Consider the following 25,899-nt stretch of genomic DNA (forward strand, 5'->3'; position numbering starts at 1 on the left):
CTTGTTGAATGTGCTTTTCTCTCTTTGGAAGGCACAGTAAACCCCGAGCTGAGTTCCCGGGGTGGAGTTGCCATCCATTGTGCAGTCGGCGACTTGAGAATGTACCTCGACGAATCGCTGCTGATGGTTGGTTTCTCATGAGCAACCTTCTTCATCCGGGACGAAGGTACCATGGATTCCTTCCCGTCGGGCCGTCAGCGGGGCTGCTCGGGGAGCAAGAGGATATGCCCGCTCACGCACCTCCATTACGGACTACAATCAGTTCACACCCTCCGCAAGAACCGAGATGAATTAATGCAACCCCCTTTGCAAAAGTACTGAGGAGTGTAAACCCCGAGATATCTCACGGAGAGGCACACCGCGTCCCCGATCTCAGCATGTCGAATTTTCTACGAGTACGAGTGACTTGTCAGCTTTGCTCGAGCTGGCAATGCAAAAACTCATCTCATCTCTCCACCACCCATTGACACTCGGTCAGGAGACAGTCCAATCCGAAGGAAGGAGAAAAAGGAGCCCGAGTATCCGGACCCTTGCCCGCGATTGGCCGCCGTGTTGACCGCCCGCATCGTCGCATTGTTCGGCCCGGGACCGCCGTCCGGTCCGGTTCGGACGTGGGATTGCTTCACCGATTTTCTGCTTCCGGTCATTGCACACCCACACACATACACACCGAACGTGTTGATGAAAAAAAAAGAGGAAAACTAGACCGGGTGGGAAAGAGTGAAAGAGTGAGTTGGTTGTCCGTAGTATGCAAGTGAGCAAAGAACCGTGCCTTCTGGGTACAGTTACATGTAATTACTCTATCTGGTTTCTTTTCTACCTTACCCCTCAATCCGGTAGCCACGAACTCAAAAATCAACAGCACATAATTCTCGGACTCCCCTCCGAAGAAATGGCAGCGAGCGCCCGGTAACAATCGGTCAGTTGGCGCCGTGTTGTCATTGTCGTTGTTTTACTTGCTGGCCTTGTCTCTGATGACGCGCAGCCCGAATAATGGAGTGGTGTGGGGCTTTTCGCTGGGGCTTGGCTGTCTCGCCGACCTTTTACGGGGCGGGTTAGGGTACGTACCGTAACGTACTGTATCCGGTGAAGCCCGGGGACTGTTTTTGGAGGAGAGTTTACAATGGTTAGTTACCCTTTGTGTAACGAGTGTACGCGGTACTGACCGGGGTTTGTCTCACTCAGATCCCCCCACCGCTGGGCTGGCGAGTAAGACAAGCCCGACCTTAATGTTGTCACCGTTGGACTTCGCTGGGTGATGTGGTTGGTTGGTCGGATATCTCTGATGAATCTAGGGATGGATGGGTGACAGCGTAACTGAGTGACTGAGGAGCTGAATGGCCGAACAGCTGAATAACCGAGTAACTGAGTCGCCGAATAAACTACACGTGTAAGGGACTGAGTGATTATGCGACGAGGACGAAATAGTGGATGGCTGAATCCCCGAAGAGATGGTGGGTTGACTGTCTCTTCGGGCTCTGAGTTGTTAATTTTCTTCGGTTCTCGTGCGTCGGCTGTCGGCTGTCGGTCTAGAAGAGATAGACTTCATGTGTGAAGCCCGAATTGGTGGGCGCATGAACCTGAACCTGGACCCCGAGTTGTGATGGAGAAGCGGTGGGGACGATGAAGTCGGGCTTCAGGGAAAGGGCTGATGAAGTTGGTAATCAATAGGTCTTGATGTCTCAAACGAACAAGCAGCCTTGTCGTTACCGAACCGGGCTTTAACATAGGCCCGGTCCAATATAATCAATGTTTTGCTATAAGAGTCAACCTCTCTTCTTACTGGACCGGAGTCTTTGTCTGTGTAACTTCTCATCGCGCCCCATACTGTCGCCATCATGAGTTCCTCCTCTGCAGCCTCCTGTGGCGGCGACCAGTCGCCAGCCAGCAAAGAAGTCCAGACTATCGACGCCGACATCGAGCGTGGGGCTGACTCCCACTTCCTCAACACCACCGTACGCTCCCTCGCCTGGAAGGGCATCACCGTGACCGTCAAGGACCGTGAGACCGGTCTCCCCAAGAACCTCGTCGACAACGTTGACGGTTTCCTCGAAGCCGGTTAGTCCACCCCTTCCCATCTCATCCTCCCTTCTTCCTCCAACAATCCAACCCCTTACTAACCTCGGCAATCCTCCCCCCTCAACAGGCGAAGTCCTCGCGATCCTCGGCCCCTCCGGCAGCGGCAAGACGACCCTCCTCAACCACCTCGCCACCCGCCACCAAACCTCCGCCTCCTCCACCTCGTCAGCCTCCTCCCAGGGTACCCTCCTCCTCAACGGCCAGCCCCTCCCATCCATCTCCACCCTCCGCTCCATCACCCGCTTCGTCGAGCAAGAGGACTCCCTCGTCGGCGCCTTGACCGTGCGGGAGACGCTTGCTTTTACCGCTCGGTTGTCTACCTCTTCTTCTTCGTCCTCTTCTCCCTCTGGTGGGTCGACGAAAAAAGAAGCATGGCGCGACCGCGCCTCCCGCATCGAAGCCCTGATCGACGCCTTCGGCCTGCGGAACCAAGCCGACGCGCTAGTCGGCACACCGCTGCGCAAAGGGATCAGTGGCGGGCAGAAGCGGCGGTTGGGCGTAGCATGCCAGTTGGTGACGGCGCCGCGGGTGCTGGTGCTGGATGAGCCGACGAGTGGGTTGGATTCGGTGGCCGGGTGGGAGGTGATCAAGTTTTTGGGGGAGGTTGCGAAGAGGGAGAGGCTTATTGTGATTGCGTCGATTCACCAGCCTAGTACGGCGACTTTTAATCTTTTTGATAAGATCTTGCTTATGTCTCGGGGCAAGACGCATTACTTTGGTCCGGTGCGGCAGGTCGCGGGGCATTATGAGGCTATTGGGTACCCGATACCGTTGCATGTCAACCCGGCTGAGTTTCTGCTGGAGATGACTAACACCGATTTTGCGGTGGACCGGGACGAGGCTGGCCGGCGGTTGGAGGCGATGCAGACCGCGTGGACTACCTCCGAGGCTGGTAAGGCGGTGCGTGGGGCGATTGAGCGGGCTGAGGGGGAGGGGGAGAAGGGGTCTGGAGGAGGTTTGAGGGAGGTAGAGGTTGAGGCGGCGTCGAAGAAGCCTGGGTTGCTGAGTGTCGTGCTGACGCTGCTGCATCGGAACTTTGTGAAGAGTTATCGGGATGTGGTTGTGTATGGGATTCGGCTGGCGATGTATTTTGGTAAGTTCTGCATGAGATCTTGGAGAGTGTTGGTTGTTGAAGGTCGACGTACTGATATGTGGTGTGGTACCAGGTCTTGCCATCATGATGGGTACCGTCTGGCTGAGGCTGGATGCCGCGCAGGAGTCCATCATCCCCTTCATCAACGCCATTTTCTTGTAAGCTTCCCCTTTCCCAGCCCTTTGATGGAGTCATGTGTTAACAACACCACTGCAGTGGCTCGGCATTTATGAGCTTCATGGCCTGCGCCTACAGCCCGGCGTACCTCGAGGACTATATGCAGTTCATCAAGGAGAAGCGCAATGGCCTTTCCGGGGCCACGGCCATGATCATCTCCAACTTTCTCATCGGCGTGCCTTACCTGTGTATGAAACCATCCTTATCCTTTTACCTGTCCACGTGGATTCCAACTGACACTCTAACCCTCACAGTCATCTTCTCGCTCATCTTCTCCGCCATCACATACTGGCTCTCCAACTTCCAGCCGACCGCCCAAGCCTTCTTCACCTCGGTGCTGTGGATCTTCCTGGACCTCGTGGCCGCCGAGAGCCTGGTGGTGCTGCTGGCCTCCATCTTCCCGTCCTTTGTCGTCTCGCTCGCGCTGATCGCTTTCGCCAACGGCTTGTGGATGAGTGTTGACGGGTTCATGGTGCCGCCGACGATTCTCAACGTGTTTTACCGCTACGTCTTTCACTTCTGGGACTACCAGAAGTATGTGTTTGAGAACATGATGGTCAATGAGTTTAGCGAGCGCGTGTACACGTGCGCGACAACGGCCACTGGGTGCCAATGTACGTTTCTGCGCGGCTTCTTTTCCTCCTCTCCTCTCGAACTGTTTTGGCCGAAACTGACAACCGAACAGGCATGTGGCAGACCGACCTCGCCGACCAGTGCCTCATTCGCGGGCAAGGTGTGCTGGACCAGTATGGCTATCAGCCGGGGTACATGGGCAAGGATGTCGGCATCATGATGGGTATCATTGCTGGGTACCGCATCGCCGCTTGGATCGTGCTGAAGCTCAAGAGCTAAACAAGCGCGTCATCGATGAACGGACTTGGTCAAGAATGGATGGGAAGAAGACCGAAAAGGGATGGTCGAAGTCTAAACGGTAAAGGTAATAATGTAGGCATATAATGCCAAATTTAGATCATAAATCTCTGCTCACAGCAATGCTGCAATATTCCGGATTTAATAATAAACGGATTAATTGTTCAACGTTCAACATGAAATGAGACCCGAAACCGAAGGTGAAAGAAAGAGAAACAAAGTTGACAGTGAGTGGGTTGGTGGGGTCGCTGAAACCCCACCGAGGCCCACCACCGCGCGCAGACCCTGGTCGCCCCACTTATCGCGTGAGAGAACGCGACGCTTTGGCGCCCTCTTTGTGTCTTTGAGCGCCAAAGTCGGCAGCGCAGCCTCGTCCACAACTTCCTTTTCAGGTTCTCCAGAAACACCCGCTCGACAACTCAGATACCCGTCGCGACCTACCCGCACCCCTCGCCGGAGCGGCGGTTCTGTCGCCTTAATCATGGAATTGACATCGCCCCTCACCACGCTCGGTAGCATTTCCACGCCCGAATCGTTTTACACGGCCCACGACTCGGCTGCCGATGATACAACACTGAGCAGCCCTGTGGAAGATGTCCTATTCTGGGAGGAACCAACGTATCGCCCTGCTGTCCAACTGCCACGCGAGCTGAGGCAGCATTGCCAGATCCATCTGGAGGAAGAACTCTGTCCGTTACCGGCTCTGCTTTTCTAATCCCAATCCCAAAGCTTCGTATTCTAACTCTCAACCTGCACACACACAGACGCTGCCGCAATCCACATCCTGTCCGGCCTCATCGCCGATGGCAGTACCACCTCGTCTCATCAACGCTCACGCTTCCCACCCCCAAAACAAAAACCGAGACCTGTCCTCGTCGCGCCTCCCTCTCAACTCGCCCTCCTCGCAACCCTCATCATCCACCCCTCCTTCACCTCCCGACCCCCAGAACTCACCCATCTCCACGCAGCCTCACAAGCGTTTTACTACCTCCGCGGTCTACTCGCCACAGTCGGGCCCATCAACGCCAACCTCAGCGCCGCATTCAGCTTTTCCAACTCCAACTTTGGCAGATCGACCACGACGACAACCACCACCAGATCTCACAGCAACCGACGACCAACTCTCTACCCACCCCCCGCCCCACGAAAAAGCACGGGAAATGCAGACGGGGGCAACGACTCCGACGACTCGCTAAGCTCTGACACCACTGCGCCTGGGCGGAAAAACGGTCCACTAGCCCCTGCACACCTGCTGTTTCGCCGCGCACCCGACTTCTGGGCCGTTTTGGGATGGACGTTCCGGTGTGCCGCGGAGGCGGGGCAACATCCACGCTGGCGTTACTGGAGTGTGTGGCTGGATATGATGGTGGAGGCGCTGGAAGCGGACTGGGATGGGAGGGTCACGCTTCAGAATGAGGGGGGTGGGAAGATGCAGGAAGAGAGTTCTTCGTCCAAGTCGGTGTTGCGGCAGGCGTTGATTGTGCAGTATGTGGAGGACCTGCAAAGGGAGAGGCGGAACTGTTTGCGGGAGGTGTTGAAGGCCGTCTTTGCTTTCAGTGATCCCGAGAATGGCGTGTCGGATCGGGCTTTGTTTCGGGAGGTGTTTGAGCGGGAGACAGTCGTGAGGAAGGAGGGCGCGCAGAGCAAGCGGAAACGGGAACAGGAGGCGGTCGTGGATTTGGAGAATGACCAGTTCGGGGACTACCTAGACGGGGACGATTTCGAGTTCGACGACGAAGACGACGAAGCGGGAACCGCCCCAGCAGCTCCCAGACGAGAGAGGCGGCCAGGCCGGAAACCCAAAGCCGCCAGCGCAGCATCATCAGCCGCCTTCACGCTCACCGACGAACTCGCCGAAACCGTGCCCTTCCGCCTGCGCATCTTCCGCCTCCTCTCCGCCGTGTCAGACGCCTTCCCCGACACCTTGGCCTCGGTCGGCGAGCTCTACGAGGGCTTCACCGACCAGGTCCGTTCCCTCCCACTGCCCATGTTCCGCCTCTTTGTCGATCGGATCGCCCGCGGCGTCGGCGGCAGTGGCGCCGCAGACAACCTCCTCATGGCCGAGTGTGTCCAGGTATCGTTTCTGCGCATGCTCATCGAGGACCTTCTCCCTGCGACACCACCACCGCCAGCAGCACCAGCGGCATCAGCAAAACAAACCCGCCGGAGTACTTCAGCCAGGCGCCAATCAGCCCGGAACCAGAATCAGAACCAAACCCAAGCCCAAACCCAAACCCAAAAACCCCCGAACGAAACCCCAGAAAATGATCCTGCTCCTACCAGCAACGAAGAAACAGAAACCGGCATAACCCTCCCCCTCCTACAAACCCGCTTCCTCCCCTTCGCAGCAAGCAAAGTCACAGCCCAAGACAACGCCAAGCTCTCTCTAGCCCTCGAAGCCATGATGACTTTTGTCTTTGCCCATATCGATGTGGCGTACTCGGCTGGCTTGCGTAGGGCGGTGGAGATGGGGATTCAAGCTAGGGAGGAGAGGGTTAATGGCGGTGGGTTGGGGGGTGGTGGAAGGAGGGGGAGATGGGTTGGTACTGGGGCTGGGGGTACTGCGGGTGGAGGGAGTGCTATGGAACGGGAGGCTAGGGAGGTTTTGGCACGATCGGGGAGGAATTTGAGGTCTTTAGTTGATGTTATTGCTGTTATGTCAGGGAGGTGATTTGTGTTGTGTGGGTTGACTGTCAGTGTCAGTACGAAAATATGTGGGAATGGGTTCCTTGTTTGGTGTTGATTGTATTTGGTTGGTTGCTGGATGGGATGGGTGGACGGCGTTGGTTTCCTCATGTTCTGATACCCCATGGACGCCGAGTTGTTTGAGGTTTTGCTGCATTTTTTTAGACCGGTGACTGGTCGGTGTGGGATACTCTGCAGGTTCGGTGTTGACTACCTACCTGTTCGGTTGCTCATCAAGCGGCTTGTTTTGTCTTGGAAAAATCTGGATAAATGGAATGACTGGATGGAGTATTGATGACTTTTCCTGTCCTGCCCTGCCATTACGCCATACCCTTATTACGCGTACATACAAATTCCCTAGTGGGCTCGGACAACCCGAATTGTACACTTGTTCACACAACCACCACTTTCACCTCTTCGCCGCTGGATCCCACGCCTTAGGCTGCCATGTCTCGCCCGGCGCACCCCTGGCCTGTTGCTGCTTCCACGGATCTGGCCCCTTTTCCGCTGCAGCGCTCTTCCTTTTGTTACTCTCCTCCTTCTGCATCCGCTTCCAGGTATCTTCTCGTTGGTTCACGATCTCGTTATCTCCCAATTTGACCCCTTGCTCCTGCCCTTGCCCAGTCCCGCTCAGCTCACCAGCATCAACTCTCCGTTTCGCCAGCTCACCCCCTTCCGTATCCAACGCCGGTTCCCTAACCCCCAACACCGACCCCTCCGAACCCCCCCTCCTCCCTCCAACATCCTCCATAACCCTCGGTTTAGCCTCCCACCTCGCATCCGCCTCAGCAGCCAACACCTTCATCCGCGCCTGCCTCACCACTTCAGCCCGCTGTTCATCCAGCGACGGCGGATCGGCACGCGTGTGTCGTAACCATTGATGCCAGGCCGGCGGGACGGTGACTGAGTCGTGGTGCGGTTTGTTGCTGGGGTAGCGGACGATGCGACGCCAGCGGATGTTGGGGGTGGTTCCTGGGGAAGGGGGGGATGATGGGGAGGAGGAGGAGGGAGGGAGGGGGGCGCCGCGGTCGAGGAATTCCCAGTAGGTGTTTCCGGAGAGGTCTTGGCCTGGCGAGGGGTTAGTAAAGCTTGGTTAAATGGGGGTGCTAGAACACGCACCAGCAAGAAATTGGCGCCGCCAAGGGAGTCGGAGGGATTTCCACTGGCGCCAGGCCCGCGTGAGCGGGTTTAATGGTTGTGGTGCAGACATAGCCCGAGAATCTCGAGTTGGTCGCACTAGAAAAGTGGCGTTTGATGCTGTCGAAAATGTTTGGAGATAGCTCCAGAGCTTCGAGGAGGTGGGTTCTTGCATGTGACGTCGGTGCCAAGCCAAGATGCAAGCCACAATTGACAGACACCAGCCTTAAATGTGGCTTGACATGCAATCACCCCGCCAAGGCCCCACTTCATCCCACCAGCCATTTGGCTGCAGCGGGGTGTGCCTGGAATGGCGAATGGCATGAATGGCAGATGTGCAATTTTAGGAGCCAGAGGAATGACGAACCCCGGGCCAATCTCGAGCCAATGCAACAACCAAGATTCTCTGCACATCGCCCGGTTGCCTTCCAGCCACCTTTCTGTTCTCTTGCAACAGCATCTCACGACTTGGGACATCCCCGCCATAAATCAATAATCGCCAGCACCGATTGCTCTCGACCCGCTGCACTACACAGGCAACGGATACGGATAGACGCTTGCTAATTCGACCCCGCCACCGGGACGCTCTCGGAGATTAGCTTGATTATCAGAGTACAGCGCAAATCCCTGAAGCCCAACTCGAGACGGCTTCCTGCTGCTTGAACCGTTCACACCTCCCACGATTTGATCCGAGCTGCCTCACACATCCTCCCACCTCGCAAATATCCTCATAACATTCGTCGTCCAAGAGACTCGCCGCTATGGCGTCGGTGTCGTCACTAGACAAGGACCTGCGCAGGCTGCGCCTCGACAAGTACACGCCTGCCGCAGCGAACGAGGCGAGACAATGGGTCGAGGACATACTAGACGAGAGGCTACCCGCAGGCGATCTGCTCGAGGCTCTGAAGGACGGCGTCGCATTGTGCAAGCTGGTAAACCTCGCTGTTGGCCCCCCAGGCGTCAAGTTCAAGAAGTCGGCCATGCCCTTCGTCCAGATGGAAAACATCTCGCACTTCCTGCGCGCCAGCCAAGCCCCGCCGCTCAACCTCCAACAACACGACATGTTCCTCACCGTCGACTTATACGAACAAAAAGACCCCGCCCAAGTCCTCCAATGCCTTGGCGCCTTCAGCCGCGCCGCCAACAACGTCAACCCCTCTGCCTTCCCCACACCCATCGGCCCACGGAGCGCGCGCGCTGGCGTCTTGAGCCCCGAAGCGACCGGCCCCACTACTCCGACCGGTCTCCGCGGCCGCGGTGTCTCCAATGCCAGTAGCAACACCTCCTCGTCCGTGTACGGCCGGCCCCCTGTTGCCCCCGCTCGTACGGGCGATTCCGCGTCCGGCCGCTGGAGCCCTACTAAGTCGCCCACGCAGCCGGCCGGCGCTTCCAGCCCCCCTGCCCCGGTCAGCAGCTGGAGTAAGAGAGAGCATGAGGGCGCCACATCGCCGGCCTGGAATATTGCCCAGTACGGGTACCTAGGAGGGGCTAGCCAAGGGAACTTGGGCATTGCGTTTGGCGGGCGTCGGCAGATTACCAGTGCTGGTCCGTCTGTTCCGAGCTTTGCCGAGAAGGAAAAGAGGAGGAAGGAAAAGGAGGCCGAAGCCGAGCGGCAGCGCCAAGAGGAAGAACGCCAGCGGCAGGCCGAGCTGGAAGCTGAGGAGGAGAGGGCGCGCCTGGAGGAGGAGCGCCGATTCGAGGAGGAGACTCGTCGTCAGAGGGAGGACGAGCGGAGGCTGCTTGAGGAAGAGAAGAGACGCTGGGAGGAGGAGGAGCGTGAATGGAGGTTAACGGAGGAGAAGCGGCGCAGGGAGGAAGAGGAGGCCAATGCCCGGCTAGAGGCAGAGCGGCGGACCGCACGCAAGAGCAACCCGCAGTTGCGCGGGCAGTTCCTCAGCCAGTACCAGGCCGAGCAGGAGACTCCAGACAAGGCGCGCATCCGAGAACTAGAGCAGCAGCTCGAGCAGGCCCGCCAACGCGAGGCGAGCTACGAGAAGGAACGTCAAGGGCGGTCCCTCCGGCCCGGCACCAGCGACGGTAAGAAGGCCCGGTCCCGGTCGCGTAGTCGCGCAGCGCAGCCCGTCTCTAGGCAGGATTCGTGGAGCGTGCGCGACGAGCGCAACTTCATCGCCAGCCAACGGCCCCAGCATCACCCGCAGCTCGAACAGCACGAGGAAGAGGTCGAGGAACCTGCCCTGTCACCTGCACGGCTCGCGTCTCCGCGACCACTCCCCAATCCAGCAGCTCTACCACCGCCTGCTGCGAAAGTTAAGGCCCATCGCACAGGCGAGGGACCACCGCCGCCTCTCCCGATCCGTTCGCAGCACACCGGCTCACGCCCTCTTCCCGATCCGGCTGCTGCTCAGCCTGTGCAACAACAACATTATCAACAACCACAACAACAACAACTTGAACAACCGCCCCCGGCACTCCCCGTCCGGAAACAACATACCGGATCCCGGCCTCTGCCCGAGCCCTTCGAGCCGGCGGCACCACCTACACCGGTGCGCAAACAACACACTGGCTCTCGTCCGCTTCCCAACCCCACGACGTACAGCTCGTCCTCATCCCCCGAAGCACCCCGCCAGCAGCGTCACCAACCACCACCACCGCAACAGCAACACAAAACGTTCTCTCCGCCGCCTCCACAACATCAAACTTTCTCCCCGCCACCCCCACAGCCCCAACAACAACTACAACAACAGCGCTTCCAACCCCCCAAACCATCCCCCGCCTCACCCCCCACCGCACCCCCCAAGAAAATGTCCCTCCTCGAACGCGAAATGGAACTCGAGCGCCAACGCCAGCGCGAATGGGAGGACGCTCAGCGTGAAACCGCCGCGACAGCCGCGGCCCAGTCCGCCGACGGCGGTAACCATGACCACGGAATTGACGGGATTGGCGGTGGGATCGGTGGACGCTGGGATGTGAGTCAGTGGACTGGGTTTACGGGGGGTGATAGTCAGAATCGCGGGGCGCAGGGGATTGGGGCGGGGAGGAGACAGATTGTTGGGCCGAGGCCGCTGCCGAATCCGCCGAGGTAGACACCCTATGTATATGTCGTGGTAGGAGGCTTTACTAGATGAATGGCCAAGGTGTTGCCGGAGATTGTGTGAGAGGAAACGTAGGTGTTGTTGTTGGTATTGGAGGATAGATTATAGAATTTGTAGTGACTGAGAGAATAAGACTGGGGTTATCATTCTACTTAGTGACCTGACGTTAGCTCATTTACTATAGTTGACCGAGACGTCTCTCAAACCAACAAAATATAAAATTTTATGAAAGTTTGCAAGTCAAACCAACAAAACACCACTTATAATCTGGCGTAATATAAAATGGATCGCTCCCTGTAGCAATTGACAACTTCTCACGGTATAAAACGGTACCCGTTTGCTGCAGTACTCAAGAGACATTTCCTTTGCGACAAAACTCCGTCTTGTGACATGATTCATGTAAGTGATTAACATAAGAGAGTATATAGCTAGTAGGTACGTAGGTAACTAGGTCGGCAATGTAAAATTATCAAACACACATCCCATTATACCCATACCCACGTCGCATATGATGATGAGCCAGTGAGGCCATTCCTTTCTTTTCCTTTTCCTTGTTCGACCGACAATCGACCGGCCACCCGCCCATTTTCCGACCCCATTTCCCTAGAATTCATCCCCCTTAGTCGTATCGTGTCAACATAGTAACTCGTACAACAAGACGTAAACCGTATCCCCCCTTTTTGAGCCTCCCATTTCCTTTTTTCCGGTCCCCTTCCTAAGAAAAACCCCATTGGTCCCCAGCCGATCCCAACACAGCTATGACGAACAGCCCCCTCTCGTACATACATAGATACATATACATGCGTACACAGCATCGATCCGCTGGGGATTACAAGAGAGAAACGGTACATGAGGGTATGATGGATACATGGATTAGAAAACGGGGTCAGGGATAAGACCAAACAATAATGAAAACAAGATCCCGAGGATAACTGGGATAGCTGGGATATCAGGACGGACGTTTCACCTCACCTCTTACATTCCGCCCCCCTTTCATGCCCCTCATGTCATCTCACATCCTCATCCCATCCCTCAATGAATCCCATCTCCCATCTCACATCAAACACATCAGATCTACACCCGCGTCGGCGCCTTCCCCCCCGAGCCCGTCGCCCATTTCCCCGCAGTAGTAGCCGCAGTCCCCCATTTGTTCGTAGTAGTAGCAGCCGTGCCCCATTTGTTTGTAGGAGTAGTACCCCATTTATTGGTAGGGGTAGTACCCCATTTGTTGGCCCCCGCCGTTGAAGCACCCGAGGGAGAAGAAGTTGATGATGAAGAAGCGGAAGAGGAAGAAGAGGGAGGAGGGGAGCCGTATGAGATACCACCGATGGGTTTCCGACGGAAGTGACCTGGCGTGGCGTCCAGGGCCTCAGTGACGGAGACCGGTTCCCGTTGGTAGCGGTCGACGGGGAGGAGTTGCGGGTAAGAGTGGTAGGGGCCTGTGGGGGCTGTTTTGGAGCGGCGGGTTGTGGTGGAGGTGGATGATTTGTAGAGTTGTTTTGTTGCTGTTGTTGTGGGCGCAGATGTGGTTGTGGTAGTGGCAGTTTTGCGGGTTTCTTTGATGATATCGCGGAACTCGGCCTCGTCGTTGCAGATCTGCGCGCGGATGAAGCGGGATTCGGTCTCGGCGTCTGCAGAGGCTGCGTTGCGAATCTGCTCCATTACCGGCACGCGCGGGGTGTAGGGGATATTGTCGAGCTGGGGCGCGTAGTCGGCGCGCGGGACGATAGAAGGGTCGAGGCGGGCGAGGTCGGGTTTGGCTAGGAGGGTTTGGATGTCGATGCTCTCGCCTGGTGGGATCGGGGTTGGGTTGGAGGGGGTTATGCAGTTCATGTCGACTTCTTTGCGCAGGACGGTGTCGATGTCGACGGCTGAGAAAAAGGCGCAGCTCTGCGGCAGGTCGTGGATGCCGACCTGCTGGGCGAACATGGCGCGGGTCCAGAGGTTGGCGACCTGCAGGGCCATGGCCGCGCGGTACTTGTCGTGCTCCTCGACGAGGTAGCGGATCTCGTCGTGGACGGTGATGGCCAGGCGCGCGGCCAGGTTGAAGCGGCGGATTAGGTAGTCCATGGCGACGATGAGCAGGTGTAGGTAGTCGACGCCGCTGGACTGGATGGCCCAGTTGATGCGGGATGTGAGGTAACCACCACGGCTGATGTAGCGGCTGTTGAGCGCCTCAGTGATGCCCGCGCCTAGGACTGGCGTGCGTGGGTACTCCTGCTCGGCGAACTCCTCTAGCATGTTGAACACGAACGACTCGGTTCCACCGCGCCAGAACGGCCGCTTGTATAGCGCCTTGCGGTTGGTCTTGGTCCCCTTGGTGGCCGCGTAGAGCTTGGTGGCGATCTGGAGCGTCTCCTTCTCGCTGAGGCTCGGGTTGAACTGCCGCAGCAGCTGCGCCGCGAACTTGAGCCCGGCGCCGTAAATGCGACCGTAGTTGAACACCTTGGCGTCGTTCCGTGTGATGCCCAGGATCGACGCTGTCCGGCTATGCAGATCTGTCCCGGCGGCCTTGGTGCCTTCGAGCGTCATGAACCCAATCGCGTTCCCGCCGTGGAGCCTGAACGTCGAATCGCCTACAACAGAGGCAATCCACAGTTCTTCCGAGTCGACATCGGCACCCACAAAGACGTGGCCTGGCGGTGCGCGGACCATGGCCTTGAGTTCCGATCCAACGCGGTTCTTCTTGGCGTTGGACGCCGTGAGCCAGGTGTTTTCGACAGCACGACGTGTGATTGTCCCCATGGGGATAATTTGAGGGAGGATATATCCGCGCACAGCTTCTTGGTCGGCCTTCTCATCCGTTTCTGTCTCGGCATCCTTCTTCTCGCCCTTTGCTTCTTCTTGGTTTGGTTGTTGTGCCATGGAGGATGGCAGTGTGTCTTCATAGACAACAAGCTGGGACTTGATCCTGTCCCGCGCGCTGATCCAATACGAGCATGATGCGTTCATTTCGAGGGCCTCCTTGGCGTAGGGGTACTCGGATGAAAGCGTCCCCTTCTCAAAATAGGCGAGATAGGACTTGGCCATGGGGTTGGCACACCGAGCTGTGGGACCATCTTTGTGGGGCAGCTTGAAGTAAAGGTGAGCCTTGTCTTCCTTCAAGGCCGCAATGGGCTCCTCGGCGAAATCGCACGGCACCATTAAACGCTGAGTGTACTCCGTGGCCTTCTCTCGGGGTACCTGGAAAGTCCAGCCGTATTTGTCGGACCAATATAGCGGGTAGCCGTCCCAGGATAACCGAAGGAGCAAGGGTGCGATCCGGGTGCGAACACTGATATTCGGTGTCTCGTCCTCGCTTTTGGCAAACAGGGCTTTGTACCACCGCGGCATACCCGGCTTTTTTTGCCGCGCTGCCGGTCGCTCCGGATCGCCCTTTTTCTTGCCCTTGACCATCCTGATCTCCTGTCCCGACCAATCTAGTTGTTGCAGCCACGGGTCGGTGCTCCATTTCTCCTCGTCTTTCCTGACATCGGCGGCCTTCTCCGTCAAGAGAATCAGCCGTTCCTGAACCGCGTCGGAGAGGTGCTTGTACGTGGCTTCCGCGTTGGCAATATAAGCATCCCAGGATTTGTTGACTGGCAAAATCACCGACGACAAGTGGCGAAGGGCCGCAAAGCTGACGGGATGAGGACACACCCGGAGGAAGTTAGGAAACACAATTTGGTAGACCCGGTGCGTGATGGCCACATCCGCCGCGCAGTACATCAGGAGCTCGTCGAGCTTCTCAAGCACGCCGTCCCGGTCCAGTTCGCCAAAAGCATTCCGTATCTCCTTGTCGATCGTCACGCCCAGGTGGAACTGAGCGACATCCCGCAGCGAATTGATCGAACTCCGTTCCACCCACAGCTCCTCCTCCTCGGCTGCCAACGCGCTGGTATCCATCGTCTCGATGGGGTTCGAGTCAGCCAACTGGGCGGCGCGCGTCTCCCGGTTCTTCTTGTGCCTCATCCACGTCGGCCGCTGCTGCGAGCACATGCCGTTGACGGCGACATGCAGCGACATGGTGTCGAGGAACGCATTCCGTGTCTGCCGCAGATCATATTCCTCCAATATCCGCGCCCGGTCAAACCCAATATTATGTCCCACAATCACCTTCGCCCGCTTCGGATCCCCCAGCGGGATCAGCTGGTGCTTGTTCTCCGTCTCTTTCAGCAGCCACGGCGATAACCACGCATACCACGCCTCCGGGGTCCCCGCGCAGGCCATGACCGCATACGGGTTATCCTTCCACATGACCTCGGTATCGAACACCATGACATTCCCCTCCGGCGCATCCACTGCCTCGGACCGGCCATCGCGGTAGTATTTCGTCCACCCACTCCGGTGCACCCATTCCCTCGGTTTCGGCGGCAGCGAGGACCTAACGAGCTGGTTCGCGTGGGTCAGGAAGGGCTCCGCGGCGTCGACGCCCAGCTTGTGGAAATGCTCGTCTAGCGTTTGGCCGGCGAGCGGCGGGAGGTCAAAGACCACGGGCGGGGTTCTGTCGGTCGCTTTCCCGTGCAGATCGTGGCGCTTTAGGTGGTCTTCTGCAAGCTTGATGAGCTCCGGCGTGGGCGGGGCGATATTGCCTTGGGGGAAAATTTGCTTGTAGATGCTCTGGCTCAGCTGCTGGACGCCGATCTGGTTGAAACGAGCCTCTCCAGGGAGTTCTACGGCGGGGTTTTCCTCAGCTGTGGGAGCAGCAGCAGTAGAAGCAGCAGCAGTAGCGGTTGTTGACTGCCATCGCCGCAGTGCCGCCGCCGAAGCTTGACTTGGGTGGCGCCGCCATGCGCTGTGACGCGGGGTGCAAGGTCGCGCGAGATGGATCAAGTTTGCAGTTGTGCGCGCATCTCGTCCGGGGAAGCCGCGGAGCGAAGAGAGCATCTTTTTGCACGGCGGGAGCGGGGCCCGCTCTCAAGTCATGATAGGTCGGCAGACAATCGAATGGCTGTGGTCGATTGAAATTTTGAGTTTTTTTTCGCTTTGTTAATCGTGATGGCGACCAGTAACAAGCCTGGAGTTGAGCCCTCGATTGGAAGAAAAGATTGACGGCCCGCAGCTGCGGTCACTCATCCATGGCCCCACATGGCAACGATGACGCTCGAGGTGCATGGGGGGCGGGGTGGAGCTGCATGGGGCATGGTGTTTGATATGCAGCTATCAGATATGCATGTATTTGCATCGAGAAAGCCTTCCTTTGAAGGTCCAGTTCCCGGATACCCTGTCAATGAATAAAGCACTTTGGGTGTGGGTTACCACTTTGAGAAAGGTGTCAATTCATTTTTCAACAGCTTGGAGGCGTGAAGCCACAAAAATAAATAAAGGAGGGAAGGAATCTACCGTCTCACCATCAGACCATCCCCTTGTCACCATCCGGCAGGTCTTCTGCTCCACAACAATGGATGAGTCTGTTTCACAGCCCTATCCTGTCGTGTAAGTCAAATAAAATAGTTTCTCTCCTAACTTAGGCACCTTGGTTGATTATTGCTCTAATGTACCACTGGAAAAGCACTGTGAACTTACTTTCCACAACAAACTAGACCACGCTGCAGGGTGTCTGGGGCATGTTAAGAGACCTCCGACACAGTTCTTTTCTACCATACACATGGAAGGATATTGAAGGCTGTGAAATTTCTGTCATTTCTACAGAATAACATTCAAGGTGTATCCGGATTTGGAATAAAAATTGAAAACACGATGGATTGGAAGCGGGATGGATGTGCCGGGGCCGTGGGGAGTCCGGTTCAAGAGTCCGGACCCGAACGGGCAGGAACAAGGCCAAGCAAGCCGGACAACCAAGGTCGTGACACCCGCTTCGTTCATCTGGAGCTAGCAACTCTACACTTACGCTCATCAATGCTGTTGTCCCCTCTTTCTTTTTCTCAGCTGTTACAGGGTTTTTAATTGGAGTCCCAATGTTTTCCCTTTCTCCAACCAACTTGATGTTGGTGCTGTTGGACCTGGGCAAGGTGACATTTCGGACTAGCCGCCAGTGTAAGTCCGTGGTGCATCCCACACATTTTCCTCTTATGGAACCAGCTCTACCTCCCAGCGGCACTTAATACTCCTTTGTATTTGTTGTTTGTGGATTGAAAAGAAGCCGGGCAACTCTCTAGGGCACCTTTGTTTAACATACTTAAAGACCTGTCCACCACAACCTCATCCCAACCACAAGCCCTACCCTATCTACTTAGTTGGGATCCCGGTCGACACACCCACACACGACAACGGAAGTCGTGAGCTTCAGCCGTGCACGCAGCTCAATCCTGTGGTTACGAACCATCATCTAGACGCCATGGGTGATAATTATTTCAATGGGACCCTAGACGACTTTTATGATGGTTCGTTTGTCTGTCTCAGTCAAAGCTCCCAGCGTTGGCTTTGTTTGCTGATCTGTAACCACCAAACTTAACCCTTTCCTCTTAGACCCGACCTTCTGGGATCTTGCGCAGTCTGCCCTATCTTTGGGTTCACCACCACCTTTTGGCCAAGCGCCTGCTCCTCAAGCTCGGCCGTCCCATGGAATACCGCCACTAGGCGTTGGGGCTCAATCCCAAAGCAATTCTCGAGCCTATTCTTCTGCTTTGGGGGATGTTTGGCAACAAAACGGCCCATCGCTTGATGTTTTCGGCGGTGGCTTCGCTGCAGGGCCCACTCAGGCCGCTTCAATGTCCGCTCATAGGCTGCCGCAGGCAGCCTCTTGGCGTCCCGAGCCTATTCGCCTCAGTGCATCATCGGGAAATCCAGAAACCCATGCCTTGCAGCGGAACGCGTCCGTGCACCACATTGGTTCATTCACCACAACTTCAACACCGCGCCACCCCACCACATTCTCTTCCTCCGTTCCTGCTCACAGCATTTCAAGCCAGCGCCAGAACCCCAGCGGATCCTCAGTTCTCAACAGCGCTTCTTCGGTCCTTAACCAGCGCCTGAATATACCTTCGTCCTGGACAAACAGCAACCAAACAAACCAAGATTTCAATCTCCCAGGTGTCGCTGGTCTCGCCGACCAGCCCACGGCCCGGACGGCGATTGCGACGGCCAACGATCACAGTCTCAGCACTCCCATACCCGCGATGTCATCGAACCCGCGCCGCGGGGGTGCCCGCTCCGCCGATGCGACCGCGCCATTAACCCCCGCACAACCCACCCAGTCGGCCGGTCCCACAACGAGAACCCCCCGCCGGAGCGCGTCTCGAGCTGCCCAGGCTGGACCGTCGAAGCGCAAGCGTGAAGACGATCTCGACGACCTTTTTGGTGACGGGGATTTACCGGGTAACCCGGTCGTTGATTTGGTCGACAAGGAAGAGATCCCCGCTGAGATCCTCCAGGCCCAAGAAGAAAAGAAAAACTATGTTAAGCTGAGCACCTTTGATTGTGTTATCTGTATGGATAATGCCAAAACTCTCACGGTAACTCATTGCGGTAGGCCTACCTCTACAGCCACTCTTTTCTCCCCGAAATGCCTTGTCCCTTTCTCACACCGATTCTTCTAGGCCATATGTTCTGTGCCGAATGCCTCGATACCGCACTCAACATGCAGAACGTTAGGCGTGTCTGCCCCATCTGCCGTCAAAAGATTGATGAGCCTCCTAACACGGGTAAATTCAGCCAGAGGGCAAAGGGCTTCTACCATCTCGAGTTGAAACTAGTGACAAAACCGAGGACGCAAGCACAACCTTCGCAGCCGTCACAAGTCACATCATAGGAAGAAGGTGGCCGGGCGGAGTCGAAAGACGTTCAGTCGGCGAATCAGTAGAACTTTTCCGACTTTTTCCCAACGCACCACAATCGATCGACCTACGCTGGAGGCTGAGCGCAGACGAACCTCCGACACCCCACCAAACCGAGCGACAAACGGGATCCTTATCTCAGGTGTGAAGTGTAGAGATGAAAGGTGCAAGCGGCGGTCAATTGATTTTTCTTTCTCCTTGTTTTCTCTATTCCTTTGTTTCTGCTGTCGTTAACCCGCCCTCGTGATTGACTCATCCGAGAGGCAAAGGGTTAACCAAGCACTCACTCGCCCTTGGAATTTCGGTTTGTTTTTTGCTTCTTATCTTGCATTTCATGGCCTTGCATTGCAAAGGGGATGGGGAGTTCGGTTGGAGCAGGTTCTAGGACAGGCACACGGACATAGAGGCACATGGTATGGGCCGGCATATGGGACAATGGACAGGACGCATACGGAACAATGGACAGGACGTTGGCATTTGGCGTTATCATGGTTTCATGGATTTCTACATGAGTGTTGTATACCCCCCGAGAACAATAGGAGGAATGTTTCGTTGCATTGACACCATGACAATGGTGGAGTGGACGGTGTTGGTGGGGAAGGGCGACTGAGCGATGCAGCGTCACGGGCAATATCGCTTGTGTAGTGAGAAGATAGCTGGATAGCTCACTGGTTAATTCCAGCGAATTGCTTGACTTGAGTGTTTTGTACGGATGTTGGAGTGCATACAAATGTGGCCATAATACACTCACTTGGCTGTTGCGCGTGATTGACTGACGCGTCGATCGTTATCAACATCGGCGTAGACGCTTTACTGGGGAAAAGAGGTGGTAGAACTACAATAATACGTGGGACAGCCCAGCGCCCAAACCTGAGCCCAACTACCATTCACAGCCTACATCGTTTAACTAAGGGTGTTCATTTTCCTCCTTCATTCCTTCTAGTACTTCTCAATACACTTAACTGCTCAGGCCCAGAGCGAAGGGGACCAAACCCAATAGCCGAGCTTTCTCTTACCACTAGTTGACCAACATTTATCCATCCCAAGCACAAAACCAAACTCTCTTCCTCCTCCTCTATTATTATTCTTCCCTCAGTGGAAAAGCGTAGTGTTCACCCTCGGCTTCTCTGCGGGAACCTGGCCTGACTCGAACTGTAGAGAAGTTAGTTGGCAAGAACAAAGTAAACAAAAAGAAGAGGGAGAAAGAAGACATACCTCCAAAAACCCCGTCGCAGCAATCAACAACATAAACGCCTCCGCCAACTCCTCCACCCTCTCCTCCAGCGCAGCCTGCGCTTCCACATCCGCAGCAGTATTCCTCCCCGACCGACTCGTCAACAAGCTGTCCCCGTACCCATTCCCTTGCCCGTGCCCATGTCCCTGGCCCTGACCCTGCCCCCCAACCATCCCAATCCCCGCACTCCGCTTCAACACATGCACAACCAACATGCGATGCTGCGTCAAAAACCGACGGCCCTGCACGATATTATGCGCGCCGCGGGCAAGCACAGCCGCGCCGACAATCCTCGCCAGCGCGACGAGCAACGTGTAGTGTTTTTCGAGGGCTCGGATGTTGCCCGCGTCGACTTGCAACTCCGGGTCGGCGGCAAACACGCCGGCGAGTTCGAGGGCGCGGAAGAGGTTGGCTTGGAGGATGTATTTGGCGCCATGGCGGGTTTGGGCGATTTGGAGGAGGAGGGCGAGTTTGGCGGTGAGGTATTGTTCGGTTTCGGTTTGGTGGTGGTGGGGGGTCATGGGAATGACGGTAGTAGTAGTGGTAGGGGTGATGATGGCGAGCCAGTCGGTGAGGATGGTTTTGAGGGAGTCGACGAGGACACCGAGGAAGTTGAGCCGGTTGAGGGCGTCGATGATGGTGGTGTCGTCGTCGGCGGTGCCGATGCGGCGCGAGGTGTGGACAAAGGCGGATAGGAGGACGGTCGCGGCTGTTTGGCAGGGGGTGTCGCTGCCGTAGGCGTCGTCGCAGATGACGTTGAAGAGCCGGTCGCCGTGGAGCTGGATGGCTTTGAGCGTCTTGGCGCGCGCCGTGACGATGCCGCGGGTGCGCGCGCCGGCTGCGGCCGCGACCATGTCTTTGTCGACGATCGCTGTCAGGTACCGGTAGCAGATGGTGTAGTAGAGTGTCCGCAGTTCGGAACTGCCGGCCCATTTGCCGATGGAGCTGAGGCAGATTTGGAACAGCTGGAACAGCTTGTCGCTCATGAGGGTGCCAATGGTGAATTTGTCCTTTTCGGCCGTCGAGGCCGAGTTATCATCGCCGTCAAAGTCGAGCTTGAAGAGGAGCACCTTGGCGACTCTTGCGAGCTCCAGCGCCTCAGCCGAGCTCAAGCTGTCGTGTGCCTCGAGGCTGGGGAGAATTGCTTGCAGCGCTTGTAACAGAAACGACATCTTGGTGGTCCCCTTGAAGTCGTTCGCCTCGGACATGACGAGGAGTAGCTTCACCCATGATTTGAGGAGGATGAGTTTTGACGCGCTGAAGAGTTTTTGACGGTTGGTGACCGTCAGATACTCCTCGAGCAGCCTCTCCTCCGCCTCGATGGCATCGAGGTGTTGTTGAGGAGCCAGTTGGACCGTGTCTCGGAACTCATTCCGCTTCAATGCGATGGTCTCTCGCACCTTGTGGATGTCGTACTGCAGGCCAGCTTGGGGATCTTCCACGGCAGACGGCCGGAGGTCGAGATCCTTGTAGAAGGTAAGTTGCACCGGAGGGATGTCCCAGTTGGCATCGAGGCTGAGGAAGTCGAAAAAGTCAAAGACGTTGGCAACGCTCAAGGACTCCTCGCCATCCATCTTGATTTGCCCGTTCAGGGCCTCGAAGATGCGGCGTTTAATAGACGGTATCCTGTTCTGTGAGACGCTGCAGAGCTCCTTGCCAATGTACTCAAAAATCATCGCCCGCGCCCCGAGGTAGTCAATGTACGCGATGGAGGCATTCGATAGAAGGAAATCGGCGTTGCCGGCTTGTAAGTCGTCCCATCGTAGGTCCGGCAGGATCTGAACCTCCCGCATCAGCATGTGGAAGAGGAAGTTGGTCGCCCTCAGTTCGTCCATGACCAGTGACGCGGACAGAGGCGACTTCCAGAGAAGCTGGAAGATGCGCAGGATGCGGTACTTCAAGGTGATCAGGTACCCACGCATCCCATGCTCCTCGTCATGTACCGAGATGCTAATGATGATGTTGAGAAGGCTGTGAAAGAGAGACGATTGACCCTCAAACGCGCCCTTTGGATCAACGCTGAGCCTGTTAAGCTCACACTGGAACCCGAGGAGCAAGTGCGCGATAGTCGGTTGATCCGGCGTCGCTTTGAGACATTCGTAGATGAAGTCAACGATGAACAGCTTGACCACATAGTTCTCCGAATCGGGTCCCAGGGCTGGGTCCAGCGGGGCAGAGGCATTTGCGGCAAGCGAAGCCGCGATACTCTGGCCCTCGCCGCCCCTCTCTAGTTGGACAATCGCCTTATTCCGGTGACCGTGGTGGTGAGAATCAGGGCCCCAAGCCGAGATGATCTTGGGGGAGGTGGAGATTTTCTCGAGCAGCTTCAGGCAGGCGAGCGTCAACTCCCCATGCCCCAAGTTGCAGTACTTGCCCAAGTCAACCACCAAGCCCAGATGGCTCAATAGGCCGTCCTCGAACGTGCCGAAGGCAGAGTTTGTCACGGGGGCCCGCCTTCGCTTAGATTCCGCTTCGATCACGGGCCTTACAAGGTGGAGGTAGGTTTCTTGCAGGTCGAGCGCCTTGATCATAACCTGAATACCTCGGAGAATGCTGAGAACAAGTGGCGAATCCGGGGATGCGCTGCCCAAACTGACAGGGTCCTGGTGAATGGTACGGATAAGGGCGGTAATCACCTTTTCGTTGAACAACCACTCCATGACGCGGGCGAAAGGATGGAACCGCACATAGGTGGCCAGGTCGGTTGTCGACATAGCCACGTCAATGGCAATATTGCTTTCGTTGCCCAGGATGATGAGGTCCTCGTTGAACGTGGACAGGCAAGTCATCGCGAATTCGAGACAGCTTAGGCGTGTCGCCCGGAGTTGTGCTGGGTCTGCGACTTCAGACGACTTCTGGGAGAACACCCGGAAAACAAAGTCAACATACGGTTCCATCCCTGGGGCCCGAACGCTGGTAGTCAGATCCTCGGGGAACGTCAGGCTGTCGTTCAGCCCTTCCGGACCGTCCAACGGCGCGAAGAGAGAGGTGAGAAGCTGGATGAACGCGTTCGACTCCTCAAATCCGTCGCTAAGTTCGTTGAGTAACGCCTCCATGTGCCCTTCTGGGCCCAGAGGTTGCCCACTATACGTTGTTTTCTGCTGCCCACCGGGGTTCGGGAGCGTATGAGTAGCCCAAGCATCGACATACCGCCACAACGAGTCATTATCGTAGGCATTCTTCTGCGTCATCAAGGCCCTGAGAACGTAGAATATGCAAGCACGGAGCCGTCCTGATAACGGGCCGTCACCAAGCTTGAAAAGTATCTCAACTAAGCGCATCTCCTCGTCGTTCATCATCCTTTGCCGAGCAACTGCGCTCTCGGTGGCCAATTTCGCGATCAAACGCAGGTAGCACTCCAGCATCAGGGCCGACTCGGGCTCCGTTTCGGAGAAGTCTGCACCAGATTTGACCGGCCTCTGTATGACGTTCGTCGATGTTGGCGTGGTCGGGTCTCGGAGCTTTTTTGTGAAGTAGTCCAATTCCCTAAATATCTGGGACCATGTCAAGGATTGAGAGCGCTTCATCTTGCCCGACGCTTGGTGGGTTTCGTCGAGGAGAAAGTTGTGGGCAGCGGTAGCACACTCTTCGTTATCCGACAGACACTGCAGCATCTCACAGAACGCGCTGACAAGCGGCGTCGATGCCCGTGTCGATGCCCACTGCAAGAAACCGGCTAAATTGCTGTCGGGGTCGTCCCAAAAAGACATAGCCGCATCAGGCCGGCCTTCATAGGCATACGAAATGATGATCAAGAAGCGCTCCAGGTCGAGATCTTGCTCGTGAGTCTGGCTGAGCTGGCGTTGCTCGTCCTCCTCCGTTCGCAGCTTGCGGAGCATATCCGGAAGGTTGGAGATGGAGGCCTCCACAAAACCCTCCAGATGAACCATCAGACTCTGTTGGAGGAAGTGGCTGAAGGGGAAGGGCTCTGAAGCCAGTGGCGGGGACTTTCGCTGCAACCACTGGCGCATCCCAAGGCGTGATGGGTCCTGCCATTCCTGAGCCCTGCAGTCAGCGGCGACGGCCAATATGAAGTCGAACGCGCCCTCTTTCAACACCTCGACGAACTGCTTGTTCCTCTCGTCATCTTCCTCGTCTAGGTTGATGCCCTGTAGGTCGTAGGCCGTGTCGTCCGAATACCACCCACTGTGCTCGACAATCCACCAAGCTCGAACGGCCGCGCCAAGGTACGGGAGGGCCCACGAATCGTCGGACTGCTTGCAGATGAGACCATTTAACTGACGAGCTTGTTGGAGGTCGCCCATCCCCTCGGTTGAGCCAAACACTGAAATATAAGCAGCGAGAACAGGGAAGAGGTGAACTGCAACCAAAAAAAAAACAACACGTTAGCCAAAAATCTCATACATGGCACAGTGGATGGTGCAACATACTTAGGAAATGGTCGTATCTGTCTACTCTCTTGAGAGTCCTCAGAAAGTCCTGAAAGTCGTTGACGGTGACATGGCGCTTTTCGACCGCGGCGTGCAGGATGGCTGCCAGGCACTCGTGTTGCTCAACAAGACTTGATCTTGAAAAGTCTAGTGTTTCCTGGTTCTCTGGTGCTCCCACCAAAGCAGCGTTCTGCAAAAGGCTCCGGGCAGTCGCCTTCTCCGCCATGCCTTGTACCATGGCCCTCACATTCTGCAAGGCCTCCATGATTCTCGTAACAGCCTTTTTCCCGCTTGCTTGGGCCCCTGACCCCGGGGGTGGAATTCCGAACACTTTCTCTTGGGCGATGATGCCGAATCCATCTTGTAAGCCGGGATCTAGGTCCTCGTCGCTAGCAATCTCGACCATCAAGCGCATGCAGTCGAGGAGATATTTTCGTTCTTGATGGAATCGAATGATGGCGCATTCCCATAATGGCCGGCTCTGTGTCTCGGGATCTCCTTCGGCATCGCAATCCAGTAGAATCCTCGCGGCCGCGAGTTCGTCCAGGTCCAAGTCGTCGGCCACTTTGAGACAGTCATTGACAAAATCTTCGTTAACCGCGTATTCCTCGTCCTCGATTTTAACCTTGCCTAACCTCAACAGTCAGCAATCTTCCAACCCTACATGGTTCCACCCAGTCCATCGAATCCATACCGGTCCCCAATGTTTGCCTGTGAGCCGAGTTCCGTGGCGGCTTGTCGATGAGTTTCTCAAATGCATTTCCTTGCGCTTCTAGGAGCCGCTCGAAAGTCGGGATTCCGTCATATCGGTGTTGTCGTACAGCCACCAGCTCCCCATGCAGGGCCTGGAGGGCTTCAAGCGCGCGCAGTTCAGACATGGTCGGCGGGGCGAGCAGCGCCTCTGCACATTCTTTTCTTCTTCGTCGTAGTCGTTGATCCTCCCAAGCTCGCCGGCGCCAGAAGATATCACGCGTACTGGGTGAAAGCAAGAATCGTCGATGAGTATCCTAGGTATCCCGGTATCCGATTCGCTAGGCAGCCGGCTGAGTTAAGGAGTTGGTGCTGTTGGGTGGAAATGTCAAGATTTCGAGAACCGCGACAAGCTCAGGCCGACCCGCGCCAAGTTCCCTTGCCTGCCGATTGGCGATTGGCGATTGGCGCCAAACCCACCCCCGTCAACAAAAGAATTAGGCGGTGAACGGTTCTGCCGTAGCGCTACCCTGCAGGTGCTGTGGCCTGGGGCGACAGTGGAGCCTGGGACTTGGTTCGTCCACTCTCACCTGAAGTCCATGGAAACACCAGTTGAATGGGAGAGTGGTCATAGCTCCTCGGAATTCCGCCTTGCCATGAGACGAGCCTGCCTGTTGCGGCTGGAATGGTTGTTTCCAGGCAAAATACAGACTAACGTGAATTGCGGGTTTATTTTAACAGTCAAGATAAGCTAGCAGCCTTCCTCTACTTTCTA

General features: G+C 56.4%; 7 protein-coding genes across 7 annotated transcripts; 4 read left to right on the forward strand and 3 right to left on the reverse strand.

The window, feature by feature from the left end:
* Nucleotides 1-1,838: 1,838 nt before the first annotated feature.
* On the forward strand, nt 1,839-4,201 carry C8A04DRAFT_12197 (ABC transporter G family member 15; the record flags this gene model as incomplete). The annotated part of the gene is made up of 6 exons (XM_062777247.1): nt 1,839-2,058; nt 2,147-3,172; nt 3,246-3,330; nt 3,389-3,537; nt 3,604-3,963; nt 4,035-4,201. The coding sequence occupies 6 exons, from the start codon at nt 1,839-1,841 to the stop codon at nt 4,199-4,201; spliced, it is 2,007 nt and encodes a 668-aa protein (XP_062637034.1).
* A 499-nt stretch (nt 4,202-4,700) lies between these two features.
* Nucleotides 4,701-6,890, forward strand: C8A04DRAFT_28656 (uncharacterized protein; the record flags this gene model as incomplete). Its single annotated transcript, XM_062780730.1, has 2 exons — nt 4,701-4,908; nt 4,984-6,890. 2 exons carry the CDS (start codon nt 4,701-4,703, stop codon nt 6,888-6,890), a joined length of 2,115 nt encoding a protein of 704 aa, XP_062637035.1.
* Nucleotides 6,891-7,313: 423 nt separating this feature from the next.
* Nucleotides 7,314-8,114, reverse strand: C8A04DRAFT_28657 (NADH-ubiquinone oxidoreductase assembly factor N7BML; the record flags this gene model as incomplete). The annotated part of the gene is made up of 2 exons (XM_062780731.1): nt 7,314-7,972; nt 8,024-8,114. The coding sequence occupies 2 exons, from the start codon at nt 8,112-8,114 to the stop codon at nt 7,314-7,316; spliced, it is 750 nt and encodes a 249-aa protein (XP_062637036.1).
* Nucleotides 8,115-8,802: 688 nt separating this feature from the next.
* Nucleotides 8,803-11,085, forward strand: C8A04DRAFT_12202 (Transgelin; the record flags this gene model as incomplete). Its single annotated transcript, XM_062777250.1, has 1 exon — nt 8,803-11,085. One exon carries the CDS (start codon nt 8,803-8,805, stop codon nt 11,083-11,085), a length of 2,283 nt encoding a protein of 760 aa, XP_062637037.1.
* Nucleotides 11,086-12,148: 1,063 nt separating this feature from the next.
* Nucleotides 12,149-15,960, reverse strand: C8A04DRAFT_37278 (DNA polymerase family A-domain-containing protein; the record flags this gene model as incomplete). The annotated part of the gene is made up of 2 exons (XM_062783824.1): nt 12,149-12,168; nt 12,345-15,960. The coding sequence occupies 2 exons, from the start codon at nt 15,958-15,960 to the stop codon at nt 12,149-12,151; spliced, it is 3,636 nt and encodes a 1,211-aa protein (XP_062637038.1).
* Nucleotides 15,961-17,371: 1,411 nt separating this feature from the next.
* Nucleotides 17,372-18,784, forward strand: C8A04DRAFT_12158 (uncharacterized protein; the record flags this gene model as incomplete). The annotated part of the gene is made up of 3 exons (XM_062777233.1): nt 17,372-17,417; nt 17,503-18,501; nt 18,573-18,784. 3 exons carry the CDS (start codon nt 17,372-17,374, stop codon nt 18,782-18,784), a joined length of 1,257 nt encoding a protein of 418 aa, XP_062637039.1.
* A 1,117-nt stretch (nt 18,785-19,901) lies between these two features.
* Nucleotides 19,902-25,312, reverse strand: C8A04DRAFT_28661 (nucleoporin Nup186/Nup192/Nup205; the record flags this gene model as incomplete). The annotated part of the gene is made up of 4 exons (XM_062780732.1): nt 19,902-19,961; nt 20,025-24,364; nt 24,435-25,064; nt 25,129-25,312. 4 exons carry the CDS (start codon nt 25,310-25,312, stop codon nt 19,902-19,904), a joined length of 5,214 nt encoding a protein of 1,737 aa, XP_062637040.1.
* Nucleotides 25,313-25,899: the final 587 nt, after the last annotated feature.

Source organism: Dichotomopilus funicola, assembly GCF_033296635.1.
Source record: "Dichotomopilus funicola strain CBS 141.50 unplaced genomic scaffold C8A04scaffold_31, whole genome shotgun sequence".
NCBI lineage: Eukaryota > Fungi > Ascomycota > Sordariomycetes > Sordariales > Chaetomiaceae > Dichotomopilus > Dichotomopilus funicola.